Here is a 25,445-nt window from a genome sequence, read left to right on the forward strand (position 1 = left end):
TTGTTGTTCAGTGGCTCAGCTGTGTTCAACTCTTTGCAACCCCATGGACTGCAGCACGCCAGGCTTCCCTGCCCTTCACCATCTCCTGGAGCTTGCTCAAACTCATGTCCATTGAGCTGGTGATGACAGCCAATCATCTCATACTTTGTAGTCCCCTTCTCCTCCTGCCTTCAATCTTTTTCCAGCATCAGGGTCTTTTCCAATGAGTTGTCTCTTCCCATCAGGTGGCCAAAGTATTGGAGCTTCAGCATCAGTTCTTCCAATGGAAATTCAGGGTTGATTTCCTTTAGCACTTACTGGCTTAATCTCTTTGCAGTCCAGGGGACTCTCAAGAGTCTTCTCCAACACCATAGATCAAAAGCGTCAGTTCTTCAGTGGTCAGCCTTCTTTATGGTCCAACTCTCACATCCATACGTGACTACTGGAAAAACCATAGCTTTGACTACATGGACCTTTGTCAGTAAAGTAATGTCTCTGCTTTTTTATACATTATCTAGGTTTGTCATGGCTTTTCTTCCAAGGAGCAAGTGTCTTTTAATTTCATGTCTGCAGTCACCATCTACAGTGATTTTGGAGACCAAGAAAATAAAGTCTCTCACTGTTTCCATTGTTTCCCCATCTATTTGCCGTGAAGTGATGGAACCAGATGCCACAATCTTCGTTTTTTGAATGTTGAGTTTTAAGCCAGCTTTTTCACTCTGCTCTTTCACCTTCATCAAGTGTCTCTTTAGTTCCTCTTTGCTTTCTGCTGTTAGGGTGGTGTCATCTGCATATCTGATGTTATTGATATTTCTCTTGGCAATCTTGATTCCAGCTTGTGCTTCATCCAGCCCTGCATTTCGCATGATGTACTCTGCATATAAGTTAAAAAAGTAGGTTGACAGTGGGCAAAACCCATGCTCACAGGTTTTTTTTGACACAAGCCCTTCCACCTTGGGCTTCTGCCAACACTGCCCAAGCTTCTTAGAAGCCCAGTGCCTAGACCAAACATCTCTGGGACACTGCCCTGAGTCTGTGCTCTTAACACAGGATTTTTTCAGTCACTTCAGTTTCTTCTTTGGATGGTGTTTTCTTGAGAGCGCCCTTGATTTTGATCTTTGCCCAGAGTCTGTTTCTTACATGTCATTTGCCACCTGCACGGGCAGGGAATTTTCAAGCCCAGAGCACTGAGTCCTGATTGAACATCCCTTTCTTTAACTGTCTCTACCCCTCACATGGGCTTCCCAGGTGGCACTAGTGTTAAAGAAACCGCCTGCCAATGCAGGTAGTGCAAGAGACACGGGTTCAATCCCTGGGTCAGGAAGATCCCCTGGAGTAGGAATGCAACCCCCTCCAGTATTTCTTGCCTGGAAAATTCCATGGACAGAGGAGCCTGGAGAGCTACACTCCATGGGGCCGCAAAGAAACCTGACTGAGTGACTGAGCACCCCTTCACATTTCACTGTAAATAAGCAGTAAGAAGTAACCAGGTGCTCCTTCCACAACTCTTGCCTGGAGCGCTTGATCGTCAGGAACATTTTCTCTTCCCACATGATGACAGGCAGTGTGCTATTAAAACTTCTGCCACCACCTAACAAGGATCCCTGGACCCCAGTAACATTTTCCTAACTTTCCTGGAAACCTCCCCTCACTGCCTCCTCAAAGGCCTTTGAGCTCCTACTAACAAACCTTCTAACAGGCCTTCTCTAAGGCTCTCGGCAAACGTCCTCCGGCTTCTGGCCACTGTTCCGCCCCAAACCATTCCACCATTCAGGGGTTTTGTTAAATTTCACAACGATCCTGCTGCCAAAAATCAGTATTCACTCCTCATTGAGGCATGATAAGTTACTCCAGGATGTGAAGGTCTAAAACAACAGTAAGGGGTGTCCCTGATGGCTCAGTGGTGAAGAATCCTCCCGCTAAAGGAGGAGACACAGTTCTATCCATGATCTGGAAAGATCCCTCATGCCACAGAACAACTAAGCTCGTGCATCACAACTATTGAGCCTGTGCTCTAGAGCCCACAAGCCGAAACTGCTGAAGCCTGGAAGCCCTAGAGCCTGTGCTCTGCGACAAGAGAAGCCCCTGCAGCGAGAAGCCCACACTAAAGAGTAACCCCACTCCCTGCAACTAGAGAAAGCCCGAGCACAGCAATCAAGACCCAGCACAGCCAAATAAATACATTTAAAATAAAACAACAGTAAGCATGAAACTCCAATACTTTGGCCACCTCCTGCGAAGAGTTGACTCATTGGAAAAGACCCTGATGCTGGGAGGGATTGTGGGCAGGAGGAGAAGGGGACGACAGAGGATGAGATGGCTGGATGGCATCACCGACTCGATGGACGTGAGTCTGAGTGAACTCCACGAGTTGGTGATGGACAGGGAGGCCTGGCGTGCTGCGATTCATGGGGTCGCAAAGAGTCGGACACGACTGAGCGACTGAACTGAACTGAAGCGTTTATTATCTCACAGTTTCTCTGAGTCAGGAATTTGGGACTGGCTGAGCTGGGTGATTTGGGCTTGGGGTTTCTCATGAGGTTGCTATCATGGTCTCAGCTAGGGCTGTGGTCATCAGGAGGCCCTCCTGGGGCTGAAGGGCCCATCTCTGTGATGGTTCCCTCCACGGCTTTTAGTAAGAGGCCTCAGTTCTTCACCAGGTGGGCGTGTCCATAGGCTGCTGAGTGTCCTTGTGACACAGCTGCTCCAGACAAGTGGTCTTGGACACTAAGGCAGAAACCACAATGTCTTTTATGACCTAGTCTCAGGCCAACATAGGTCTGTATAGTCAAAGTTATGGTTTGTACAGCTTGACTATGTACAGATGTGAGAGTTGGACCATAAAGAAGGCTGAGTGCCAAAGAATTGATGCTTTTGAACTGTGATGCTGGAGAAGACTCTTGAGAGTCCCTTGGACAGCAAGGAGATCATACCAGTCAATCCTAAAGGAAATCAACCCTGAATATTCATTGGAAGGACTGATGTTGGAAAGGACTGAGAACAAGAGGAGAAGGGGGCGACAGAGGATGAGATGGTTGGATGGCATCATTGATTCAATGAACATGAGTTTGAACAAACTCCGGGAGATAGTGATGGACAGGGAAGCCTGGCATGCTGCAGTCCATGGAGTTGCAAAGAGTCAGACACAACTGATCAACGAAACAACAACTGTAATCAGTGGGTTTTGCCATCAGTTTTTCCAATGCCATGTTGCAACTGGGGCTTCTCTGAGGGATGTACAGTCCCCTGGAGAAGTGACGGATGAATCCTATGGCTTAGAGGCCTTCACATCTACCTGGGGCTCTATTCCCTCAGCCTCCCAGCCATATCTCATCTGTTTCCATACATTCACCCTGACTTCCCTGACACTCCATCCTCTGAGAAGGGCTTTCAACTTCCCATGTGATGGAGAGCTCCTTCCTGTCTGGGCCTCTCTGCTCCACTCTTCAGAGCACTCTATGTTCCAGTCCTCCAGGCTGGCTCTTGATAGAAAACATCTATTTTTGAGGGTTCTGAAAAAACCCATCCCCTCTTAATGAAGCTGGGGTTTTCAACTAAAGTTGGTTTACTGTTAGACTGTTGCCTTGCTATAGATCTGAAAAATCCTATTTGAAAACCCAAGGCCAAGGCCTTATTTATCGTAGGCCAGGTCAGAGTTTCTCCGTCTCAGCACGGTGACATTTGGGACTGGATAACTCCTTGCTGTGGGATCTGTCCTGTTCATTTTAGAACATTTAGCAGCATCCCTGGCTCCTTCCCACTGATGCCAGCAGCAACCCCACCCCCCGACCCTCCGACTGTGATACTCAGAAATGTCTCCAGTCTTTGCCAGAAGTCAAAACATCATTGTGCCTGGAGGCTGAATCACCCCATTCTAAGTTAATAGTCATCCTTCCTTTCCCACAAGGCAATAAAACCTCAGCTCCAAAACCACCAAATCTTAATGGCAAGAGCTCATGGGAAGTGGAGAAGAATTACTGAGAACAGAAAATACATTGGGTGAATTTTTTGAAATACCATCCAATTTATATATAATTTTTCTCCCAATAATGGGATCTTGTGAACCTAACATTGGTAACCTGCTTTTTGAAATTCAATAATATATCATAAATGTCTTCCCACTTCAGTAAATTTACTGCGTAGAGGTTAGGAGCGGTTGGGCTCAGAATCCAATAGACCTGGGCTCGTACCTACATACCAGCTGTGTGTCCTTGAGTAGGTGACTTGCCATCTCTGTACGTCATACCACTCACTTATAAAATGGAAACAGGAATGTGCTTGTTCAGTCACGAAGTCGTGTCTGACTCTTTGCGACCCCACGGACCGTATCACGCCAGGCTTCCGTGTCCTTCACTAGAGGTGGAAATAGTAAAGCCTATCTCACCAGGTTGTCATGAAGACAAAATCAGATCCTGCCTGTAAGTGCCAAGCACAGTCCCTGATGCATACTGAACACTCAGTAAATGTTAAAATTTTTAAAAATTAAATGATTATCTACCCATGATTGTCATTTAACTTTTATTTACAACTTACCATATGTAGCAACGTCTTGAAGATACAGTTAATATATGTAACTTTATTCTGTATTTTCCATGTCTGCTATAGATGTGTTGTCATACTTTCATAATTTAAAAAAATTTTTTTAAAGAAAGAAATGACAAAAAAAATAAGACACAGTTAAGGTGCACACTTGCTGCCCCTTTGTAGACTGATGATTATTGGATAAGCACCAGGACAGGCAAGCTTCCCTGTGGCTCAGCTGGTAAAGAATCTGCCTGCAATGAGGGACACCTGGGTTCAATCCCTGACTTGGGAAGATTCCCTGGAGAAGGGAAAGGCTACCCACTCCAGTATTCTGGCCTGGAGAATTCCATAGATGTATAATCCATGGAGTAGCAGAGAGTCAGACACAACTGAGAGACTTTCACACACACACACCAGGACAGTGGGTTGTTAAAATATTGAAGTAACTCCCCTGCTGTTTGGCAAATAGCTCCTGCTGGAAACTTCTTAAAGTGCCTCTGTCCCTACCTCTGCTCCCACCCAATCCCCCAGCCCTCCTGGCCCTCCCTGGGGGTTCTCCCCACTAGGATCTCCAAGGGATCCAGCAGGCAAGAGGGTCTGTTTTGAACTTAGTTAAACCGGTTTGGTCAGACGTGGCCCTTAGGTCCTTTTTGATAAATAATATTAATAGGAACGGGGGAAACAGGAAGAGCTACGAAGATAGCTCAGTCCCACAGTTGTATACGACTCTGTGACCCCATGGACTGTAGCCTGCCAGGCCTCTCTGTCCATAGAATTTTCCAGGCAAGAATACTCAGTGGGTTGCTATTTCCTGCTCCAGTGTTGATAAATAATAGTAGCCTGTAAAGACATTTGGGGCGAGTGAGGGGAAGCTGCCCCAGCACCTCCCAGCCTGGTTGTAAGGAAAGTGAGTCTCAGAGCACATTCTGCCCCCACAGAGACTTTCCGTGAACACATCTTCTGCAGCAGAGGGATCCCGTCGTCCAGCCTGTTCTATAGGTTTGATGATGTCCCCCTCTGACCATCACCTTGCAGGGTCTCTAAGCATCTTGAGTTACCCCTAGAGATAGCAGCAGACGCCAGAGCTTTAAGCCGAGACTGGACACTCGCCCCGTTAGGGTCAGACTCCAGGGCCTGCCCCGGGGCACAGCCTAGGCAGTCCCTTCCTCCCTTGGATCCCTGGGAGCTGGTTTCTAGCGTTCAGCATGCCAAGTAACAGGCCACGCTGTTACCAGTAAGAACCCATTTCTGACCTTCGGGAGGCACAACTGCCTCTGGTCTATGGCCTGTCTAATGCAGTGCTGCCCGGCCGCACCAGGAGAGGACTGCAGATTCGGGATCTGACCGCCTCTAGCCTGCAAGTTAAGCGACCTGCACGCATATAGCACCGGGCACACGATGCTGAATATTTAGAAACTAAAGCGCAGGCCTGTGACGATCCTTGATGCATGACAGGGCCCAGAATTTGGCTGCACGTTATAGTCAAACCTGTACCAGGAGAGGATTTTTTTTTTTAATAGGCTGCGTCCACTGGAGGTTCTAGGATCCACAGACATGTTTAAAAGCTTGGTAGGGAGGGAATCATTGACTCTGAAGTGCATAAATAAAAAATGCAGAAGCCAAATGAATAAATGATGGAATAAATGGCCACAAACGCGTCGGTGCATGCTTCATTCATCATTCATGTTAACACCCATTAAAGTTTCACTGGCTTTGAAAACAATTGGATCAGTTTCTCACTTCACAAGAAGATAAGAATGTGCAGTGACTGCCCAGAAACCAGAGTCAGTTGGAAATTTAAAATACACTGCTTGGAGCCCAGTGATCTCACAAGCAGAATTATGGAAATCTTTACGAAAGTTTCTACACCAAAAAAAAAAATTATTCAGTCTTGATGTGAATTGTGTCTGATATAATTCAGAGTGAGATCCCCAAACATAATGCCACATCCCCCAAAAGTCATGTAAACAGCCCTTGTAATAATGGGATTAATGAGCAAACAATCAGGAAAGCTTGTATGTTTATCAAGTGGGTCCCAGTTAATACATCAGGTAGGGTTGTACAGTGGAGCACAATGCTGTCATTAAAAAGGATGTAGTACAGGGACTTCCCTGGTGGTCCAGTGGTTAGGAACCTGCCTCCCAGTGCAGCGGATGGGGATTTGATCCCTGATCAGGGAACTAAGCTCCCATGTGGCGAAGGGCAGCTAAGCCTGCACACCACAGCTAGAGAGCCCCCGTGCTCTGGAGCCCACCCGCCACAACTGGAGAGAAGCCCACTCACCCACACGTAAGACCCAACACAGCCAAAGATAAATAAATATTTTTTAAAAGAACCAAGTACAGCTGCAAATGCTGATTTTTCTTTTTTAATATTGTTAGGTGAAAAGTAAGCTGGAGAAAATCTCTGTTATGTAAATCCATATTTGTTTTTGTTTGTTGGCTGTGAGATCTTAGTTCCCCAACCAGGGATTGAACCCGAGCCCTTGGCAGGGAAAGCAGAGTCCTAACCACTGGACAGCCAGGGTATTTCCCCATTTTTGTTTTTTGTTAAAGATATGACTAGGGCTTCTCTGGTGGTCCAGTGTTAAGACTTCACCTTCCAGAGCAGGAGGTACGGGTTTGATCCCTGGTACGGGAGTTAAGATCCCATATGCCTCATGGCCAAAAACCTGAAGCACAGAGCGGAAGCAATATTGTAATTAGTTCAATAAAGACTTAGAAAGGAAAACAGGTCAGCCTCAAAAAAAAAAATCGTAAATAAAAGATGTGACTGCAGTTTAAAAATAGCTGGGCTTCCCTGGTGGCGCAATAGAGAAGAATCTGCCTGCCAGTGCAGGGGACACAGGTTCAGTCCCTGTCTGCGAAGATTCCACATGCCGTGGAGCCACTAAGCCCGTGCGCCGCAACTACTGATCCCACGTGCTGCAGCCACTGAACCTGCTCCCTAGAGCCCGTGCTCTGCAGCAAGAGAAACCACTGCGGTGAGAAGTACCTGCACCGCGACTGGAGGGTAGCTCCACTCACTGCAGTAGAGAGAAGCCCAATAAATAAATTTTAAAATACCCAGAGGGCCAGATTTGGCCGTAGGGCCGTAGTTTTCCCACCCCTGCTCTACATCTTCATTCTATTTACTCTCCAAAGAGCCCTTTATAATAGAGACTGTTAGTGTCCCTACATTATATATGCAGCTGAGAGAGATTAAATGACGTGCACAGGTCCTCAGCTCTTACGCGGCATAGAAATAAGTCTGGAAAGGGCTGCATCAAAGTGCATCCGCACAGCTAACCCAGGGGAAGAGGAAGAGGCGGCTCTTCCCCTTACCAACGTTCCTGTGATGATGTCATTGCATGAGTTTCATGAGTGTGAAGGTTAATCTGAAGATATCCTCTAAGATTTGGGGGAAACTTACAATCTCCTCTGCATTCTCTGTCGCCCATGTGTATTAGTGTGGACCAACGCCGTGGATCTGTCAGACCAACCAGTGGCTGAGGAAATTCCTGGGGCAGGATCCGCCAGAGAGATGTTTGTGGATCATGACTTGGCCCAGCAGGAGAAGGTGAGGGATCTTGGGGAGGACAGAGCTGCAGTAGCAGGAGGGACCCACGGAGGGCTTGCCACTGCCTCTTGCTCTTTGTGACTCTAGAAGTGCTTTTTTTTTTTTTTTTTTTGACTACTTCCAAGAAATCACCTCTTGCTCCCAAGACATTCAGCCAAAAGTCTGGTTACTGCTCATTTTGTCCCAAACAGCATCTACCACTGCAAGGTACTGAGCCCCTCCTGTGTGCTGGGCCATGTCCTGTGCACTTGACATTTCCTTGGCTTGTTAATCCTTATCATCTTCAGGATAGATTTTATCTCCCTCACTTTGCAGATGAGGAAACCGAAGCTCAGAGAGGTTAAGTAACTTGTTTAAGGTTGCCCAGGGTAAGGAGCAGTGTTAAGACTCAAACCTAGGTCTGGTTAACTTCCCAGCGGGTACTTCTAACACACACATAGTAATCACTTGGTCAGCTTCGAGTGATGGAACAGTGATCATGGATAAATACATTTCTGGCAGGAAGAAGTGAACACTGAAGTCAGGGAGGCCCGAGCAAAGAAAGAGACTCATTAAAGAATTAGGGAGGTTCAAAGAAGGAGAAGAGGTGAATTCAAACCATCCTGGGAAGGACCTGGGTTGATTTCTCCCCTCTTACACATGACCTGAAAATTATTCTAAAAGAAGCAGTCTGCAATATCTCGCTTTCGTCAAAGGCCAGGGCCTGGGCCTGCAGCAATTCTCGGAGTCTGTGAGGAACAGAACTACCTGGGGTCTTTGTCAGACATGGAATCCAAACTTCAGGAGGTAGGGGATTCCGACAAAGGTGTCCTGAGACAAGACTGTAAGAATTGTTGCAGGGAGGTGAGAAGCCAGGCTTGGATTCTGTATTTCTTGCTATGTAACAAGCCACCCCTAAAGCTTAGGGGCTTAAAACAGCAACTCATTATTCCCCAGAATCTCCAGATTGACCTGGAAGTTTCCTTTGCTCCTGTCCCCTGACCTCACTCACTAGACTGCAGTCAGCCCACGACCTGGCCCAGCCGGTGGTCTCCCTGATGGCCTCCTTCCCAGGACTGGAGCCTCAGCCAGGATGCCTGGACTGGTGCCCCCTTTCTGTTTGTGGTTTTTCATCATAGCACAGTGCTCTCAGGGTTCCCAGGGGCTGGAACACAAGCTCACAGCCTGTAAGAACTTGCCTGGGGATTGTGCAGCCACACCTCCATTACCTTCTGTTGGTTAAAGAAGTCCCAGGGCCAGCCTACACTTAGAGGGCAGGAAAATAGGCTAGATGGCAAAGCTGCAAAGTGTTTGTAGCCATTTTTCAAACTGCCTCCATTTTTAAATTGGAAATATAGTGCAACCACGGTTATAATTTTTTTCTATTTATAAGCCATTTATGCCCTGACTTGCCAGGACTCCTTCAGGTGACAGTAAAGAAATTAGCTTGGTGGAGGGGGAAGCATTTATTGGCTCCTCTTATTGGAATATTTAAAGGGCTTCTAGCTTCAGGTATGGCTAGATCCAGGAGCTTGAATCTTGTCATCAGAACACTTCCTACCACCAATCTCTCCTCTCTGTTTCCTTCAGAGTCTGGCTTTCTGCATAAGGCCAGTTTTGTGTGTTGAAAAAGGCAAACTCAGGCAAACAAGCCTCTAAATGTAAGGTCTGTGGTCCAAAAGGAGGCACAAGATCCTCGCCCTCTGTAACCGACATGTGAAATCTTAAACTTTGATTGACCAGCTTGGGTCACATGCACCGGGCTCCCTCCAGGAAGGGCACGGGGGGTTGGGGGGGTGGCGCTCACCAGGAAGACAGAACCCACACCAGTCCGCCACCCTCTGCAAACTTATATTTCAGCACCAACACAGGGCCTGGTATATAGTGGCTGCCCAGAGAGTGTTTGTTGCATGAAAAATAAATAAGCACCTGGCTGATCATAATAGGATGAAAGAGGGGGGCAGATTTCCCAGGAGCAGGTAATCTGTTTGGTACTCTCTCTTGAAATTTTGCCACCAGCATTTACAGGGACCCAGAGGAAGACCTGGAGAAGGAAATGGCAACCCACTCCAGTGTTCTTGCCTGGAGAATCCCATGGACAGAGAAGCCTGGTAAGCTGCAGTCCATGGGGTCACGCAGAATCAGACACGACTGAAGCGACTTAGCAGCAGCAGCAGCAGAGGAAGACCCTTGGCAGCAGCTGGCAATGTCAGACAAGCTTCCTCCTGACTAAGATCCTGTCCTTCCCCAGGTCATAGAGCTGGAAGGTCTTGAGGCCAACTGGACAAGCTCCCCCGGGAATGAGCCAGCCTGGAAATTGCCTCTTTACCTCTTTTTGTGTCTGCCTTTGAAAAGGCATCTGGTGAATTCTTTTTTTCCCAGTTTTCTTGACATTTTGTTGATAACTGCTGGTGAGAAGCTTGGGGGATTTTTTTTTTTTCCTTCCACTTTTGGAAAACCTAACGAATTCTTTTGTTAGAACTTTTTCTTTGGAGAGATGGAAGACACAGTTAATTACACCTGTGGGTGAAGTCTGCCGGCGATGTTGCTTTTCCAGCCCAAAGTTTACACCAGCCCGCACAAATAATCACCATTCCCGTCTCATTTACTTCCCAGATCCAGTGACCTGGAAAAAAAATTCTTAAATGAATTGCCAGAGAGGCAGGAAGTACTAGAAGAGAGGAAAGGGAAAATAAATATTTCAGAATGTATTAAATGTTTTAAGTTTTAAAAAAAAAAAATAGCCCTCGTTATAAGTAGAATGTGATTGAACAGAATCTTGATTTCCTAGTTACCTTTCCTAGGTCCCCAGTGTGCTAGGCTGAATATTATAAATAAAAAATTATAAACTTTCCAGCAACAAAAGTTCCCAAGTGGGATGGTTATTCTTAATGTGAAAGGATAATTCTCAGTAGTTTCAGTACCTGTGAGCTATAGACATCCACTCGTGTGTGCAGGCTAAGTCGCTTCAGTCGTGTCTGACCCTTTGCAACCCCATGGACTGTAGCTCACCAGGCTTCTCTGTCCATGGCATTCTCCAGGCAAGAATACTGGAGTGGGTTGCCATGCCCTCCTCCAGGGGATCTTCCCGACCTAGGGGTCAAACCCACATCTTTTCTATCTCCTGCATTGGCAGGCGAGTACTTTACCACTAGCACCAGCTGAGAAGCCCAGACATCCATTACAGATATCGATATACAAGGACATCATTTCAACCAAATTCTTGACTCTTTGAGGTTTTCTCAAATGACAGAGATAGCCTTGAGAATCTGCCTTGTCCTTCCCTGCCTGCCCTCACCTTCCCAGAGAATGATACCATATTTTTCCTATATTTTTTTCAGTGGGCTCAGCCTTACACCCAGACCCACACCCACTAAACTTCCCATCTGGCCTCCACCCAGGATGAAATAATTCTGCTGCTGGGAAAAGAAGTCAGCCGTCTATCGGATTTCGAACTCGAATCCAAATACAAAGATGCCGTGATCGTGAACCTTCAGAACGAAGTGGCCCACCTGAGCCAGAAGCTGTCAGAAACAGCCACCTCCAGACAGAATGAGAGGGTGGTCCCACCCAAGCTCCAGGTTCTGGAGGAAGACGATGATGCCCAACAGAGAGAAATCGAGAACTTGAAAAGCCAGGTAGGGGGAGGAGGGGTGTGGGACGTATTGGGAGGTTGGGATTGGCATACACACGCTCTTAATTGTTGTTTGGTTGCTAAGTCATGTCCGACTCTTATGCGACCCCATGAACAATAGCCCACCAGGCTCCTCTGTCCATGAGATTTTCCAGGCAAGAACACTGGAGTGGGTTGCCATTTCCTTCTCCAGGGGCATGTCCCCAACCCAGGGATGGAAACTGCAGCTCCTGCCTTGGCAGGCGGATTCTTTACCACTGAGTCACCAGGGAAGCCCCACACTCTTAATACCATGTATAAAATAGATGACTCATGAGAACCTACTGTATTGCACAGGGAACCCTACTCAATGCTCTGTGGTGAAATAAATGGGAAGGAAGTCGAAAAAAGAAGGGATATATGTGTATATGTAACCGATTCACTTTGCTGTGCAGCAGAAACTAACACAACATTCTAAAGCAACTATACTTTAATGACAGTTAATTAAAAAAAAGAAAAACCAGGTAGGGGTTGAAGACAAGGGGTCAGAGCCTTAGGGTGGTGACTCAGGGTGATGGCTCTCAGGTGGAGCCTCAGGGAGCACCAAGGGTATCCACCCGGATAGTTGGAAACGGGTGGTCAGCACAGATGGTGGAGAAGAGCACAGATCCAGGGAGGAGAGACTTGGTAGGTTCCTAGCCTGCTAAGAACAATACTATTAATACCTTTGATTAAGTGCCTTCTTCAGTCATGTCTGACTCTGCAACTCTATGGACTGAGGCCTACCAGGCTCCTCTGCCATGGGATTCCTCAGGCAAGGAGACTGGAGTGGATTGCCATACCCTACTCTAGGGAATCTTCCTGACCCAGGGATCGAACCCTGGTCTCTTACGTCTCCTGCCTTGGCAGGCAGGTTCTTCACCACTAGCACCATCTGGGAAGCCCCTGACCACACATATGATTCTACAGATGAGGAGACCCAGGTAGGCTCGGAGATACCCAGGAACTTGTTACAGCTTGCACAGTTAATGAGAGGGGGCTGTGTGACTTGAGCTCCCCTCTGCCCCTTCCACCCAGCTCTGTGGCTTTAGTGACCACCTCTCATGCTCACCTGGCCCCAGCCAGAGAGGACTGGAGATGGGGAGAAGGAACCTCCAAGTGTTCCAAACACCAAGGCCTTTATTAAAAAAAAAGAAAAACCAGGTAGGGGTTGAAGACAAGGGGTCAGAGCCTTAGGGTGGTGACTCAGGGTGATGGCTCTCAGGTGGAGCCTCAGGGAGCACCCTGAGAGCACCCTGAAGGCAGCTGCTGCTTCATTTATGGAGAATTTCACCCAAAATTCTCCACCCAGGATACCTGGATTTATAGTCAAGTTCCTTTCTCTTGAAACTAGATCCAAAAAAAAAAAATTTTTTTTTAAGGAATGACTTCAGGCCATTGATCTTGTACACAAATTATATCTCAACATATGTGAAAGTAGCTCAGTTGTGTCTGACTCTCCCCACGGACCATACAGTCCGTGGAACTCTCCAGGCCAGAATACTGGAGTGAGTAGCCCTTCTCTTCTCCGGGGGATCTTCCCAACCCAGGAATGAAACCGGGGTCTCCTGCATTGCAGGTGGATTCTTTACCAGCTGAGCCACCAGGGAAGCCCATATCTCAGCATCGTTGATAAGAAAAAGAAATGGGCCCCTGATGAATTTTGGCCTCAGTGCGTAATTCTGCTTAAAGCCATAGCCACGTTTGGGGCCTCGGTTCCCTGATTCTCTGTTTACTGCCTTCCCCTTCTGTAACCGATTCTAGGTGCGCAGTTTCAGTCCTAGAAATGGTGCCCTAGAAAGGAGTATGGGGAACCTAGGAGATTCTATCAGGAGACTGTCAGCTCCATGAAGGCAAAGGTTGGTCCTAGTAACCTTCCAAAACTCTGATAGGTCCGTGTCTGTTCTTCGTCCATCCATCCATTCATTCAAATCAGTATTTGCGGGGGCCACCCCTGTGTCATGCTGTCTTCCAGGTTCTGTGAATTCCGAAGAAACAAGGAAGACATGATCCTTCCCCCTGTTTTGTTCTAGTGAGGGGGACAGAATAAACCAGGAAACAGGATAGATGTTCTAGTATTTCAATGAAGCAGTGACTCTCTTTTGAACCTATTTTTGAAGAAAACACTGAAAGCAGCAAGTCCTTCAGGAACCCCTGCTGCAAACAGCTACCGTGACGTGTAACTGATGCACTGAGGAGCACCTTCTCTCGAGCTAAACCCAGTTTTGCTGAAATAGCCTTTTCAGTTATCCTCCCATTTCAGAGCTTTCCTGACTTAATGTCACAGGCACATGGACAAGACTGAATTATTCTCATATATCTTTTTTTTTTTTCAGTTGAAACATATTTGACATATAATATTATAGAATTTCCACATATCTTTGAATATCAGCCAGTCACAATTTGAGTATTATTTAAAGTGGCTGATGATATCTAGAGGGAAAAAAATTTTTTTACAAAGATATTATCTAGAAATAATTACACTGATTCATCATCCTGTTACCTCCTCCACCTCTGGAGTTTTACTTATAACTGAAGGAGAATATTTTGTAACAAGACATCTATGAACCGGAGGCTGCCCTGGTTTGAACTCAAATCGAGTTGCATCCACTCACGTTTCAGCTTCTTCAATATTCTACTGCCTGCAGAACATTCAGCCAGAAGCAGAAGCCGCATGGCTGGTTGATTTATCGTTCTGATTACTGTATGCATTCTCCTTAGTCCCTGAAAGCGTGTACATAATGACTTGCTCTCAAAGATCTTCGATCCCCTAGAAATATCGCTAGAAAATTCTTACCTGCATGTGTTCTTATACGCCCGTGCTAATTAGAAACCAAATTAGTATCTTGAAACAGTCACTCCTCCTAGCACTATTAATTTTCTTATGATTCTGGGCCCATTTTATTACATAGTGTAACAGACATTAAACATCTTGGAATTTATGCCAGTTACAGACAACATGGATATTTGTTTTGGTAGTAAAAGTAACAAAGAGGTTTGAAACACTCTTTTTTTTTTTTGGCTAAGCTGGGCCTTCGTTGTGTGTGTAGGCTTTCTCTAACTGCGGAGCACAGGCTCGTAGTTCCTTGACCCGGGATCAAACCCACGTCCCCTACATGGGAAGGTGAACTGTCAACCACTGGACCACCAGGGAAGCCCCTTGAAGACTCTTGAGTTTGTCAGCAATCCAAAATCCTAAAACTCTGACACTTAAAATGAAATATTTTAAATCTGTCAAAAGCACCGGAGTCTTTAGAGGGGAACGTATGTTTTCCCTTCTGGAAGTTTGTCTCTGTGTGTTCTTCCTTATGCAAATAAACCCATTAAGCTGAGAAGAGCTAGAAACAGTTTGCTTAAGTGTTCCAAGTACCTTTTATGGGAAAGCTGCATTCCACCACCGCCACCACCCACCCTCTTTCATCTCCTCAGTAAGAGATGAAAGAATTTTTTTCACTCAAAGTCCAAAGCACAAACATGCAAAAGTATAGCCTTGGGGAAGCTGGTGGGCAGAGTGGCCTGTGTCACCCACCACCACCACTCATAGAAGGTGGTCATGTACAAATGTGAGATTTGGACCGTAAAGAAAGCGAGCACTGAAGAATTGATGCTTTAGAAATGTGGTTTGGAGAAGACTCTTAAGAGTCCCTTGGACAGCAAGGAGATCCAGATCCAATCCTAAAGGAAATCAACTCTGAATATTCATTGGAAGGACTGATGCTGAAGCTGAAGCTCTAGTACTCTGGCCACCTGATGCAAAGAGCCAACTCACTGTAAAAGATCCTGATGCTAGGAAAGATTGAAGGCCAAAGGAGAAAGGGGCAACAGAGGATGAAATGGTTAGATAGCATCACTGACTCAATGGACATTAATTTGAGGAAACTCTGGGAGATGGTGGAGGACAGAAGAGTCTGGCATGCTACAGTCCATGGGATTCCAAAGAGTCGGACACAACTGAACAACTGAACAATAGCCTGGGAGAGGTTGGGGGCCAGAGTGGCCTGTGTCCCCTCCCCACCCCCTCCCCCGCCACCTTCTAGAGCAGACCTGTCCCAATAATGTTTCAGATGCCCCAGGGGATAAGTATCTATAACCATCATAAATGTCATAGACTCTCACCCATGGTGGTGCATGAAACGAGAAAGAAAACTTGTGAGACCTTGACACTTCCGCTAATTCTCTGAGAGTAAGAATAACAAGATTTTCAGGCACAGAAACCAGGACCAAAGGCTGTGAGCGCCATCTGGTGGCAAGGTCACCACAGTTCAGTTCAGTCGCTCAGTCGTCTCTGGACTCTTTGCGACCCCATGAATCACAGCACTCCAGGCCTCCCTGTCCATCACCAACTCCCGGAGTTCACTCAGACTCACATCCATCGAGTCAGTGATGCCATCCAGCCATCTCATCCTCTGTCGTCCCCTTCTCCTCCTTACCCCAATCCCTCCCAGCATCAGAGTCTTCCAATGAGTCAAGTCTTCGCATGAGGTGGCCAAAGTACTGGAGTTTCAGCTTTAGCATCATCCCTTCCAAAGAAATCCCAGGGCTGATCTCCTTCAGAATGGACTGGTTGGATCTCCTTGCAGTCCAAGGGACTCTCAAGAGTCTTCTCCAACACCACAGTTCAAAAGCATCAATTCTTCGGCTCTCAGCTTTCTTCACAGTCTAACTCTCACATCCATACATGACCACTGGAAAAACCATAGCCTTGACTAGACGGACCTTTGATGGCTAAGTAACGTCTCTGCTTTTGAATATGCTATCTAGGTTGATCATAACTTTTCTTCCAAGGAGTAAGCGTCTTTTAATTTCATGGCTGCAGTCACCATCTGCAGTGATTTTGGAGCCCAAAAAAATAAAGTCTGACACTGTTTCCACTGTTTCCCCATCTATTTCCCATGAAGTGATGGGACCAGATGCCATGATCTTTGTTTTCTGAATGTTGAGCTTTAAGCCAACTTTTTCACTCTCCACTTTCACTTTCATCAAGAGGCTTTTTAGTTCCTCTTCACTTTCTGCCATAAGGGTGGTGTCATCTGCATATCTGAGGTTATTGATATTTCTCCCCGCAATCTTGATTCCAGCTTGTGCTTCTTCCAGTCCAGCGTTTCTCATGATGTACTCTGCATATAAGTTAAATAAGCAGGGTGACAATATACAGTCTTAACATACTCCTTTTCCTATTTGGAACCAGTCTGTTGTTCCATGTCCAGTTCTAACTGTTGCTTCCTGACCTGCATACAGATTTCTCAAGAGGCAGGTCAGGTGATCTGGTATTCCCACCTCTTTCAGAATTTTCCACAGTTTATTGTGATCCACACAGTCAAAGGCTTTGGCATAGTCAATAAAGAAGAAATAGATATTTTTCTGGAACTCTCTTGCTTTTTCCACGATCCAGCGGATGTTGGCAATTTGGTCTCTGGTTCCTCTGCCTTTTCTAAAACCAGCGTGAACATCTGGAAGTTCACGGTTCACGTATTGCTGAAGCCTGGCTTGGAGAATTTGGAGCATTACTTTACTAGCGTGTGAGATGAGTGCAATTGTGCGGTAGTTTGAGCATTCTTTGGCATTGCCTTTCTTTGGGATTGGAATGAAAACTGACCTTTTCCAGTCCTGTGGCCACTGCCGAGTTTTCCAAATTTGCTAGCATATTGAGTGCAGCACTTTCACAGCATCATCTTTCAGGATTTGGAATAGCTCAACTGGAATTCCATCACCTCCACTAGCTTTGTTCATAGTGATGCTTTCTAAGGCCCACTTGACTTCACTTTCCAGGATGTCTGGCTCTAGGTCAGTGATCACACCATCGTGATTATCTGGGTCATGAAGATCTTTTTTGTACAGTTCTTCTGTGTATTCTTGCCACCTCTTCTTGATATCTTCTGCTTCTGTTAGGTCCATACCATTTCTGTCCTTTATCGAGCTCATCTTTGCATGAAAGTATCTTGGTATCTCTTAATTTTCTTGAAGAGATCTCTAGTCTTTCCCATTCTGTTGTTTTCCTCTGTTTCTTTGCATTAATTGCTGAAGAAGGCTTTCTTATCTCTTCTTGCTATTCTTTGGAACTCTGCATTCAGATGCTTATATCTTTCCTTTTCTCCTTTGCTTTTTGCTTCTCTTCTTTTCACAGCTATTTGTAAGGCCTCCCCAGACAGCCATTTTGCTTTTTTGCATTTCTTTTCCATGGGGATGGTCTTGATCCCTGTCTCCTGTACAATGTCACGAACCTCAGTCCATAGTTCCTCAGGCACTCTATCTATCAGATCTAGGCCCTTAAATCTATTTCTCACTTCCACTGTATAATCATAAGGGATTTGATTTAGGTCATACCTGAATGGTCTAGTGGTTTTTCCTGCTGCTGCTGCTGCTACTAAGTCGCTTCAGTCGTGTCCGACTCCTCGCGACCCCATAGACGGCAGCCCACCAGGCTCCCCCGTCCCTGAGATTCTCCAGGCAAGAACACTGGAGTGGGTTGCCATTTCCTTCTCCAATGCATGAAAGTGAAAAGTGAAAGTGAAGTTGCTCAGTCGTGTCCGACCCTACTTTCTTCAATTTCAGTCTGAATTTGGCAATAAGGAGTTCAGCTCCTTATTGCCAAATCACAGTCAGCTCCTGGTCTTGTTTTTGTTGACTGTATAGAGCTTCTCCATCTTTGGCTGCAAAGAATATAATCAGTCTGATTTCAGTGTTGACCATCTGGTGATGTCCATGTGTAGAGTCTTCCCTTGTGTTGTTGGAAAAGGGTGTTTGCTATGACCAGTGCATTTTCTTGGCAAAACTCTATTAGTCTTTGCCCTGCTTCATTCCGTATTCCAAGGCCAAATTTGCCTATTACTCCAGGTTTTCTTGACTTCCTACTTTTGCATTCCAGTCCCCTATAATGAAAAGGACATCTTTTTTGGGTGTTAGTTCTAAAAGGTCTTGTAGGTCTTCATAGAACCATTCAACTTCAGCTTCTTCAGCGTTACAGGTTGGGTCATAGACTTGGATTACTGTGATACTGAATGGTTTGCCTTGGAAACAAACAGAGATCATTCTGTCATTTTTGAGATTGCAACCAAGTACTGCATTTCGAACTCTTTTGTTGACCATGATGGCTACTCCATTTCTTCTGAGGGATTCCTGCCCGCACTAGTAGATATAATGGTCATCTGAGTTAAATTCACCACACCGTTGCCCAAATACCTGGGCATGCCTGCCCCTTCCCCCAAGTCTTTTTTTTTTTTTTTTAATGTGAAGCCTGCAGCCTGGTCTGACAGTAAACAGGGAAATTCTTGTATTTTCTCTTTTTTTTAAGATTATTTTTATTTAAGATGTTGAGTCACTATTTACTCTTATAGCAGTTATTTTAAATTTAATACATGTTTTTTAAGTTTAGAAAGCAAGGGGCTTCTAAGAAAAATGCTAAGAAATTATAGTGGGACCAGCAAAGAGATATGGCAAAAATAGTGAAAGTGGTATTTGAATGACTGAAGTTTAAGAACTCTCTTAGGTGGGGTTGCCAGATAAAATAAGGATACCCAATTAAATTTGAATATTAGAATATCTTTTTTAGAGTATGTTCCACATACTGCATGGGACACACAGGAAAATGTTATCTGTCATTTGCATCCTTTTTTTCTCCCCCAAATCCGGCAACCTTACCTTAGGAAAACAAAGAAATTGCATCCTGCTGCTTGTCGCTTCTATTTTGATCTATCAAAACAAGCTAGTTCTCATCTTGTCTACGGACTATGTGGCATTTCTGGCCCAATAAGCATGTCCCTGTGGGAGAACTGAGTCCTGACGTCTGAAAAATCAAAGCCGCGAAGGCCCACAGCACACCCTGGGAGGGAAAAGGCCTGGCCACTCAGACCAAGCAGTCCGATGAGTCAGATGAAGAGGGAGGGGGTTCTGGCCCACCTCCCTTCCCCAGCCTCTCGGGTACCTGTGAGAGGTGGTTCTCTCTTGCAGTAAATGCGGCAGCTACTTTCCAGCCCTTACCAGGGCTGCTTTCCAAGGACATCCTTCCAGGGCCCCTGCCCTGCGTATGGATCCCTGGAGAGGGGCTGGCCCTCAAGTGGGTTCTGAGCCAGGGACTTCCAGAGTTCTTGGAGCAGCCAGCCCATGGTCATCCCACTCATGATTCCTGTATTTCCTCCTAATAATAACCACAGCAGTGTTAAAGTGAGCCTGAGCAAGACTTACAAATGCACACAAAGATTCCCAACTCCTTTCCCCAGAGACAGACAAGGGAAGCTGAAGCTAAAACACACCATGGGTAGTCAGCTGAGAGGACCATGACACCTCATCCCTCTATGCTGTGTGCCAGGCATAATCTGATTACTTGCACACATGACTAATTTGTTAAGATACTTCTAACAGGGATTTCCTGGTGGTCCAGTGGTTAAGACTCCAAGCTCCTGAAGCAGAGGGCACAGGTTTGATCCCTGGTTGGGAAACGAAGATCCGACATGCCGCAAAGCAAGGACTGGGGAAAAAACTATACTTCTAGCAATCCTATCAGACTGGGACTGCCATCACCCCACGTACAGACTGAAAATAAAATACGGTGTCTTCCTGTGTTCACAGGGCCCGTAACAGGCAGAAACAGGACTTGAAGCCTACAGTCTGGCTCCCAAGTCCACGCTATGCTTTAGAGCCTCCAACTTTTCATGCTGCTTCCTAGGGCCACCTGGAAAAGTGGAAACGGGCCCCTAGAGGCTGGGTTTGAATCCTTCTCCGCCTCTGACCAGCCCCGTGATCCTGAGCAGGGGACTTTACCTCTCCCAGTCTCAGTCTGCCCTCTTGCAAATGGGAAGCCTGCTGGGAACGTCAGCCTTCGGCAGTGCTGTGAGGAGTATCCATGTAGCGTGTGCACATGAGTTGTGTAAACTCCGGAGTGTTGTATAAGCGATTCGCTGTTCTCATTAAAGGAAATTCATTGTATAATGAATATATATTCATTATATATATTCAGTATATATTGAAGAGATGGCAGACCCCATCTCTTGGGGGCTTCCCAGTGGTACAGAATCCGCCTGCCAATGCAGGGGACATAGGAGACATGGGCTTGATCCCTGAGTTGGGAAGAACCCCTGGAATAGGAAATGGCAACCCACTCCAGTGTTCTTGCCTGGGAAATCCCGTGGATGGAGGAGCCCGGCGGGCTACAGTCCCTGGGGTCACAGAAGAGTCGAACGTGACTGAGCACACACAACACCCTCCTGTCTCTTGAATTTCACTCTGCATACAGTCAGTGCTGGATGATTCAGCACCAGCGGCTGGCCTGTTTATGGCTAAAAGGCCACAGATGGTGATCTCGGAGAGTCAACAGTGAGCGGTGGCTTGAAGCGAGGTCTTAGTTCCCTGCCCTGGAACTGAACCTGGGATAAAAACCAGGACTCCTAGCCACTGGACCATCAACAGCTAGAGGCTAGAAGCAAATCTCCCCTGGCTCTTGCTCCCATTGAAAAATGCATTTCTTGTGGAGGCAAAAACTGTAAAAAAAGAAAAACAGGTACAAAGTTAACTGTTTGGACACAGCAGGACAACTGCAAGAGCACAAAGAGAAACAGTTTGTTTCATTAAGACAGAGATGCACACCCGGGGAGAAACGGTCTGGGCGTCCCTTCAGTGAGGAGGAGCCCAGGGCAGATGTGGTGAAATCATGTGTATAGGGCGATTCTTTCAAGTCTTTGTTGTTGTTGTTCAGTGGCTCAGTCTTGTGGAGTTTGTTCAAACTCAGGTCCATCGAGTCGGTGATGCCATCCAACCATCTCGCCCTCTGTCGTCCCCTTCTCCTCCTGCCGTCAATCTTTTCCCAGCATCAGGGTCTTCTCTAGTGAGTCGGCTCTTTGCATTATGTGGCCACCCATCCAGTGGGTCTTTGTTTACCTTTGGCCAATTAAATGGTTTCTTTTTCCACACGGGACCTACCCTAGGATCCTCCCCAACATGTGTGCACAGCTTTTTCCCAAGGTAGATTCCAGCCCAGCAGCCAATGAGGGATGGGGCTTGACATCACATATTATGGAATGGTGACCCCTCCTTTGGTATCCCCAAAGAGCCTTTCTGCACATGTGCAGCGACTCCCTTGCCCCAAGGATGGGAAATACGTGACCTCTTGGTCTTGTACTCAAACAAGGTTTTGCCCCTGTCTGTCCCCGACATAACTGATGTGTCCACAGGAGGCAAAGTCCAGCCATTTACCCTGTTCCTGTCGTCGTTTCCATCTCACAGTGCAAACAGGAGGCTGGTTGTAAATGCCTAACCTGGAGCCCACCTACCTCCTGTCTTGGGAAATGTAAACAGAAGGCTGGTTGTAAGTCTCCAGCCTGAAGCCCATCTGCCTCCTGCCTCAGTCACAGGAAGGGATCCAGGGCAAGGGCACCTGAGCCCCTGGGTGACCACAAAGGTAAGGTTTGTGTCTTGATGATGTAGGACACGGTGGTCACTGAAGATAGGCACCCTCCCGTCTCTCCCACCAGTTATAACTGAAAAGCTTGGTTTCCCCAACACCCCAACCCAAGATCAACCTGACTCTTTTTGTCCAGCCTTGGAGAAGCGTGTCCTGCAAAGCCGGCTGACCCCGTTCTGACTGTGTGTTGCCTCTTCCCACAGATCAGTGCCCTGCAGCAAGGCTACAGCCAGGTGCTGTGCCAAACCCTGTCTGAGAGGAACCTGGAAATCACGTCCCTGAAGAACCAGGGTGAGAACTTGAGGAGGGATAATGCCATCACTTCAGGTGAGGTCCTTCTGGATTTGCTCCTGAGAACTGCCTCCCTCCCCCTGCAGACATCACCAATCTATCACTGCACCTGCCTCCCTCCCCCTGCAGACATCACCAATCTATCACTGCACCTGCTTCCCTCCCCCCACAGACATCACCAGTCTATCACTGCACCTGCCTCCCTCCCCCTGCAGACATCACCAATCTATCACTGCACCTGCTTCCCTCCCCCCACAGACATCACCAGTCTATCACTGCACCTGCCTCCCTCCCCCTGCAGACATCACCAATCTACCACAGCACCTGTGCCCGTGACCTGGGTGCAGCCTCAGGGATCTCAGCAACCCACCAGGCCACCAGTGTCAGAGTTAGAATTCTCCCTCAGTGCAGATTTCTTGCCACCTACTTCCTAGGGCAGGGCCTGATAAATACTGGAGAGAATGTTGTATCTTGACCAGGCTTCCCAAGTGGCTGCTGCTGCTGCTAAGTCACTTCAGTCGTGTCTGACTCTGTGCGACCCCATAGACAGCAGCCCACCAGGCTCCCCCATCCCTGGGATTCTCCAGGCAAGAACACTGAAGTGGGCTGCCATTTCCTTCTCCAATGCATGAAAGTGAAAAGTGAAAGTGAAGTCACTCAGTCGTGTCCAACTCTTTGCGACCCCATGGACTGAAGCTCACCAGGCTCCTCCGCCCATGGGATTTTCCAAGCAAGAGTCCTGGAGTGGGGTGCCAGTGCCTTCTCCATCCCAAGTGGCTGGCTCAGTGGTAAAGAATCCATCTGCCAATACAGGAGATGTAGGAGACCAAGGTTCAATCCCTGGTCTGGGAAGATCCTCTGGAGAAGGAAATGGCAACTGCTCAAGTATTTATGCCTGGACAATTCCATGGGCAGAGGAGCCTGGTGGGCTACAGTCTATGCGGGTAATAAAGAATTGGACACAACTGAGCAACTGAGCACACACACACATATATCTTGTCTACGAGGTCACCTGAGCACTGGCCCCGCCAGGGAGAACATAGAACATAGGGTGACTTGGGTGGCTCCACAAGCCAGCCTGCCCAAGTGTGAACTAGAACATGGACAAAATGGGGTCACCACTTTGGGTACCCATCATCTCACCCATTTTCACCTGAGTGCACTCGAGCCCAAGTGAGACCAACAGAGGTGGTTCCCTGGTAAAGGGCTTGGAGGTGGGGGCAGCCCACACACAGCTGTGGCTGAGCCTGGGCTCCCTGGATTCCTTCATTCCTTCAGCATGCTGACTGAGCACCTGCGAGGTGTCATGCCCTGTTCTAGGCTCTGGGGAGAGAGCTCTGAGCAAAACAGTCAGACCCTGTACTCACTGAAGGAAAAGGACGAATAAATGAACAGCCTGCTTCAGAGAGTGGTCGTGCTGTGGAGAAAGCAAACTGTGTGACTTGGTGGCCAGTGCCTCAGGGGGGACCCAAGGGAGATCAGCAGAGTGGGTGTGAAACCGGGCAACTCAGGTGGGACTTGGACCCAGGCCAGAACACACTGTCTTTTAATTGAGGTCATACATCTGGGCTTTATTTATTCATTAATAAAGCTCAGGTTCTTGATGTCTTGTCACAGAGAGAATTCAGTGAGAGACAAAGTGATAGGTAAGAAGTGGATTTGTTTAGAGAGAAACACACTCCACAGGCAGAGAGTATGGGCCATCGCAGAAGGTGAGCGGCCCTGAAATATGAGGTGGTTAATTTTTATGGGCTGGGTAATTTCATAGGCTAATGAATGGGAGGATTATTCCAAATATTTCAGGGAAGGGGCAGTGATTTCCAGAAATTGGGCCACTGCCCACGTTCTGACCTTGTATGATTGACCTCAGAACTGTGATGGTACTGGTGGGTGTGTTGTCGTTGTTCAGTCACCAAGTTGTATCTGACTCTTCAAAACCCCATGGACTACAGCGCACCAGGCTTCCCTGTCCTTCACCATCTCCTGGAGTTTGCCCAAGTTCATGTCCGTTGAAGCGGTGATACCATCCAACCATCTCATCCTCTGTTGCTGCTGGGTGTGTCACTTAGCTATTGCATTACAGTGAGCATATAATGAGGCTCCAAGTCCACTGGAAGTGGAATCTTCCACCAGCTTGAAAAGTGAGCAACTTTCACTTTCACTTCCCACTTTTCTCCAAAGTGATAATTCAGTAACAGAGTAGTTATCTATTGCTGTATAGCAAGTTATCCCAAAATGTAACAGGTAAAACAACAGCTGATATTTATTATCTCACCCAGTTTCTGCAGTACAGGAATTTGGGATGGAGGGGTGTGTAACTTAATTCTCTTGAATTGGAGTCAAGATGTCATCTGGGGCATCAGTCATGTCATTGAAAGCCTTATCGGAAGCGGGAGGAACCCCTTTCAGAGTTGCTGCCCATGTGGCTGTTGGCTGGAGGCCTCAGCCTCTTATCACACGTACTTCTCCCAAGGGCTGCTTGAGTGTCTTCACAACACGGAGGGTGGCTTCCCCCAGAGTGAGCGGTGCAAGAGAGAGAGCAAAGAGGAAGCCACAGTGTCTTTAATGACCCAGCCTGGGAGGTCACATTGCATCATTTCCGCAGCATCATGTGGGTTACCCATGTCAGTCCTATTCAGGGTGGGAGGGGCCACACAAGGGCATGGATTCCAGGAGGCAGGGATCATGGGGGCCATGCTGGAAACTGGCTGTCGTGAAACATGGTGAGTGCCATATAGGGGGGTGACAGAGGATGAGATGGTTGGTTGGCATCACTGACTCAGTGGACATGAGTTTGAGCAATCTCCAGGACATGGTGGAGGTCAGAGAAGCCTGGCATGCTGCAGTCCATGGCATCGCAAAGAGTCAGACACGATTTAGTGACTGAACAACAACAACAAATATAAGTTAGTCACTTTATGTTCTTAGGACAGGCGATCTCACTTGACCCTTTCAATAATTCTGTGCAGGACATGAAGTGGGAGGTGAAATAACTTGTCCAAGACTGCCAAGCTAATAAGGGGTTAGGACAGGGCCAAACTCAAGCTGGCCACCCCGCCAAGAGTGCCC

General features: G+C 47.1%; 1 protein-coding gene across 10 annotated transcripts in view; it reads left to right on the top strand.

The window, feature by feature from the left end:
- The window catches only part of FHAD1 (forkhead associated phosphopeptide binding domain 1), a 168,064-nt gene that overhangs the window by 56,940 nt on the left and 85,679 nt on the right, over positions 1–25,445 (top strand). For all 10 annotated transcript variants that reach the window (XR_011467227.1, XM_070384949.1, XM_070384953.1 and 7 more), the window contains exons 5-7: positions 7,952–8,061; positions 11,442–11,678; positions 22,289–22,412. Coding sequence is in view for 9 of the 10 variants with exons in the window: in XM_070384949.1 (XP_070241050.1) it covers positions 7,952–8,061; positions 11,442–11,678; positions 22,289–22,412 (471 nt within the window). In the remaining variant the exon portion in view is untranslated. The remainder of the gene's footprint in view (positions 1–7,951; positions 8,062–11,441; positions 11,679–22,288; positions 22,413–25,445) is intronic.

The sequence above is a fragment of the Bos mutus genome, chromosome 16 (assembly GCF_027580195.1).
Source record: "Bos mutus isolate GX-2022 chromosome 16, NWIPB_WYAK_1.1, whole genome shotgun sequence".
NCBI lineage: Eukaryota > Metazoa > Chordata > Mammalia > Artiodactyla > Bovidae > Bos > Bos mutus.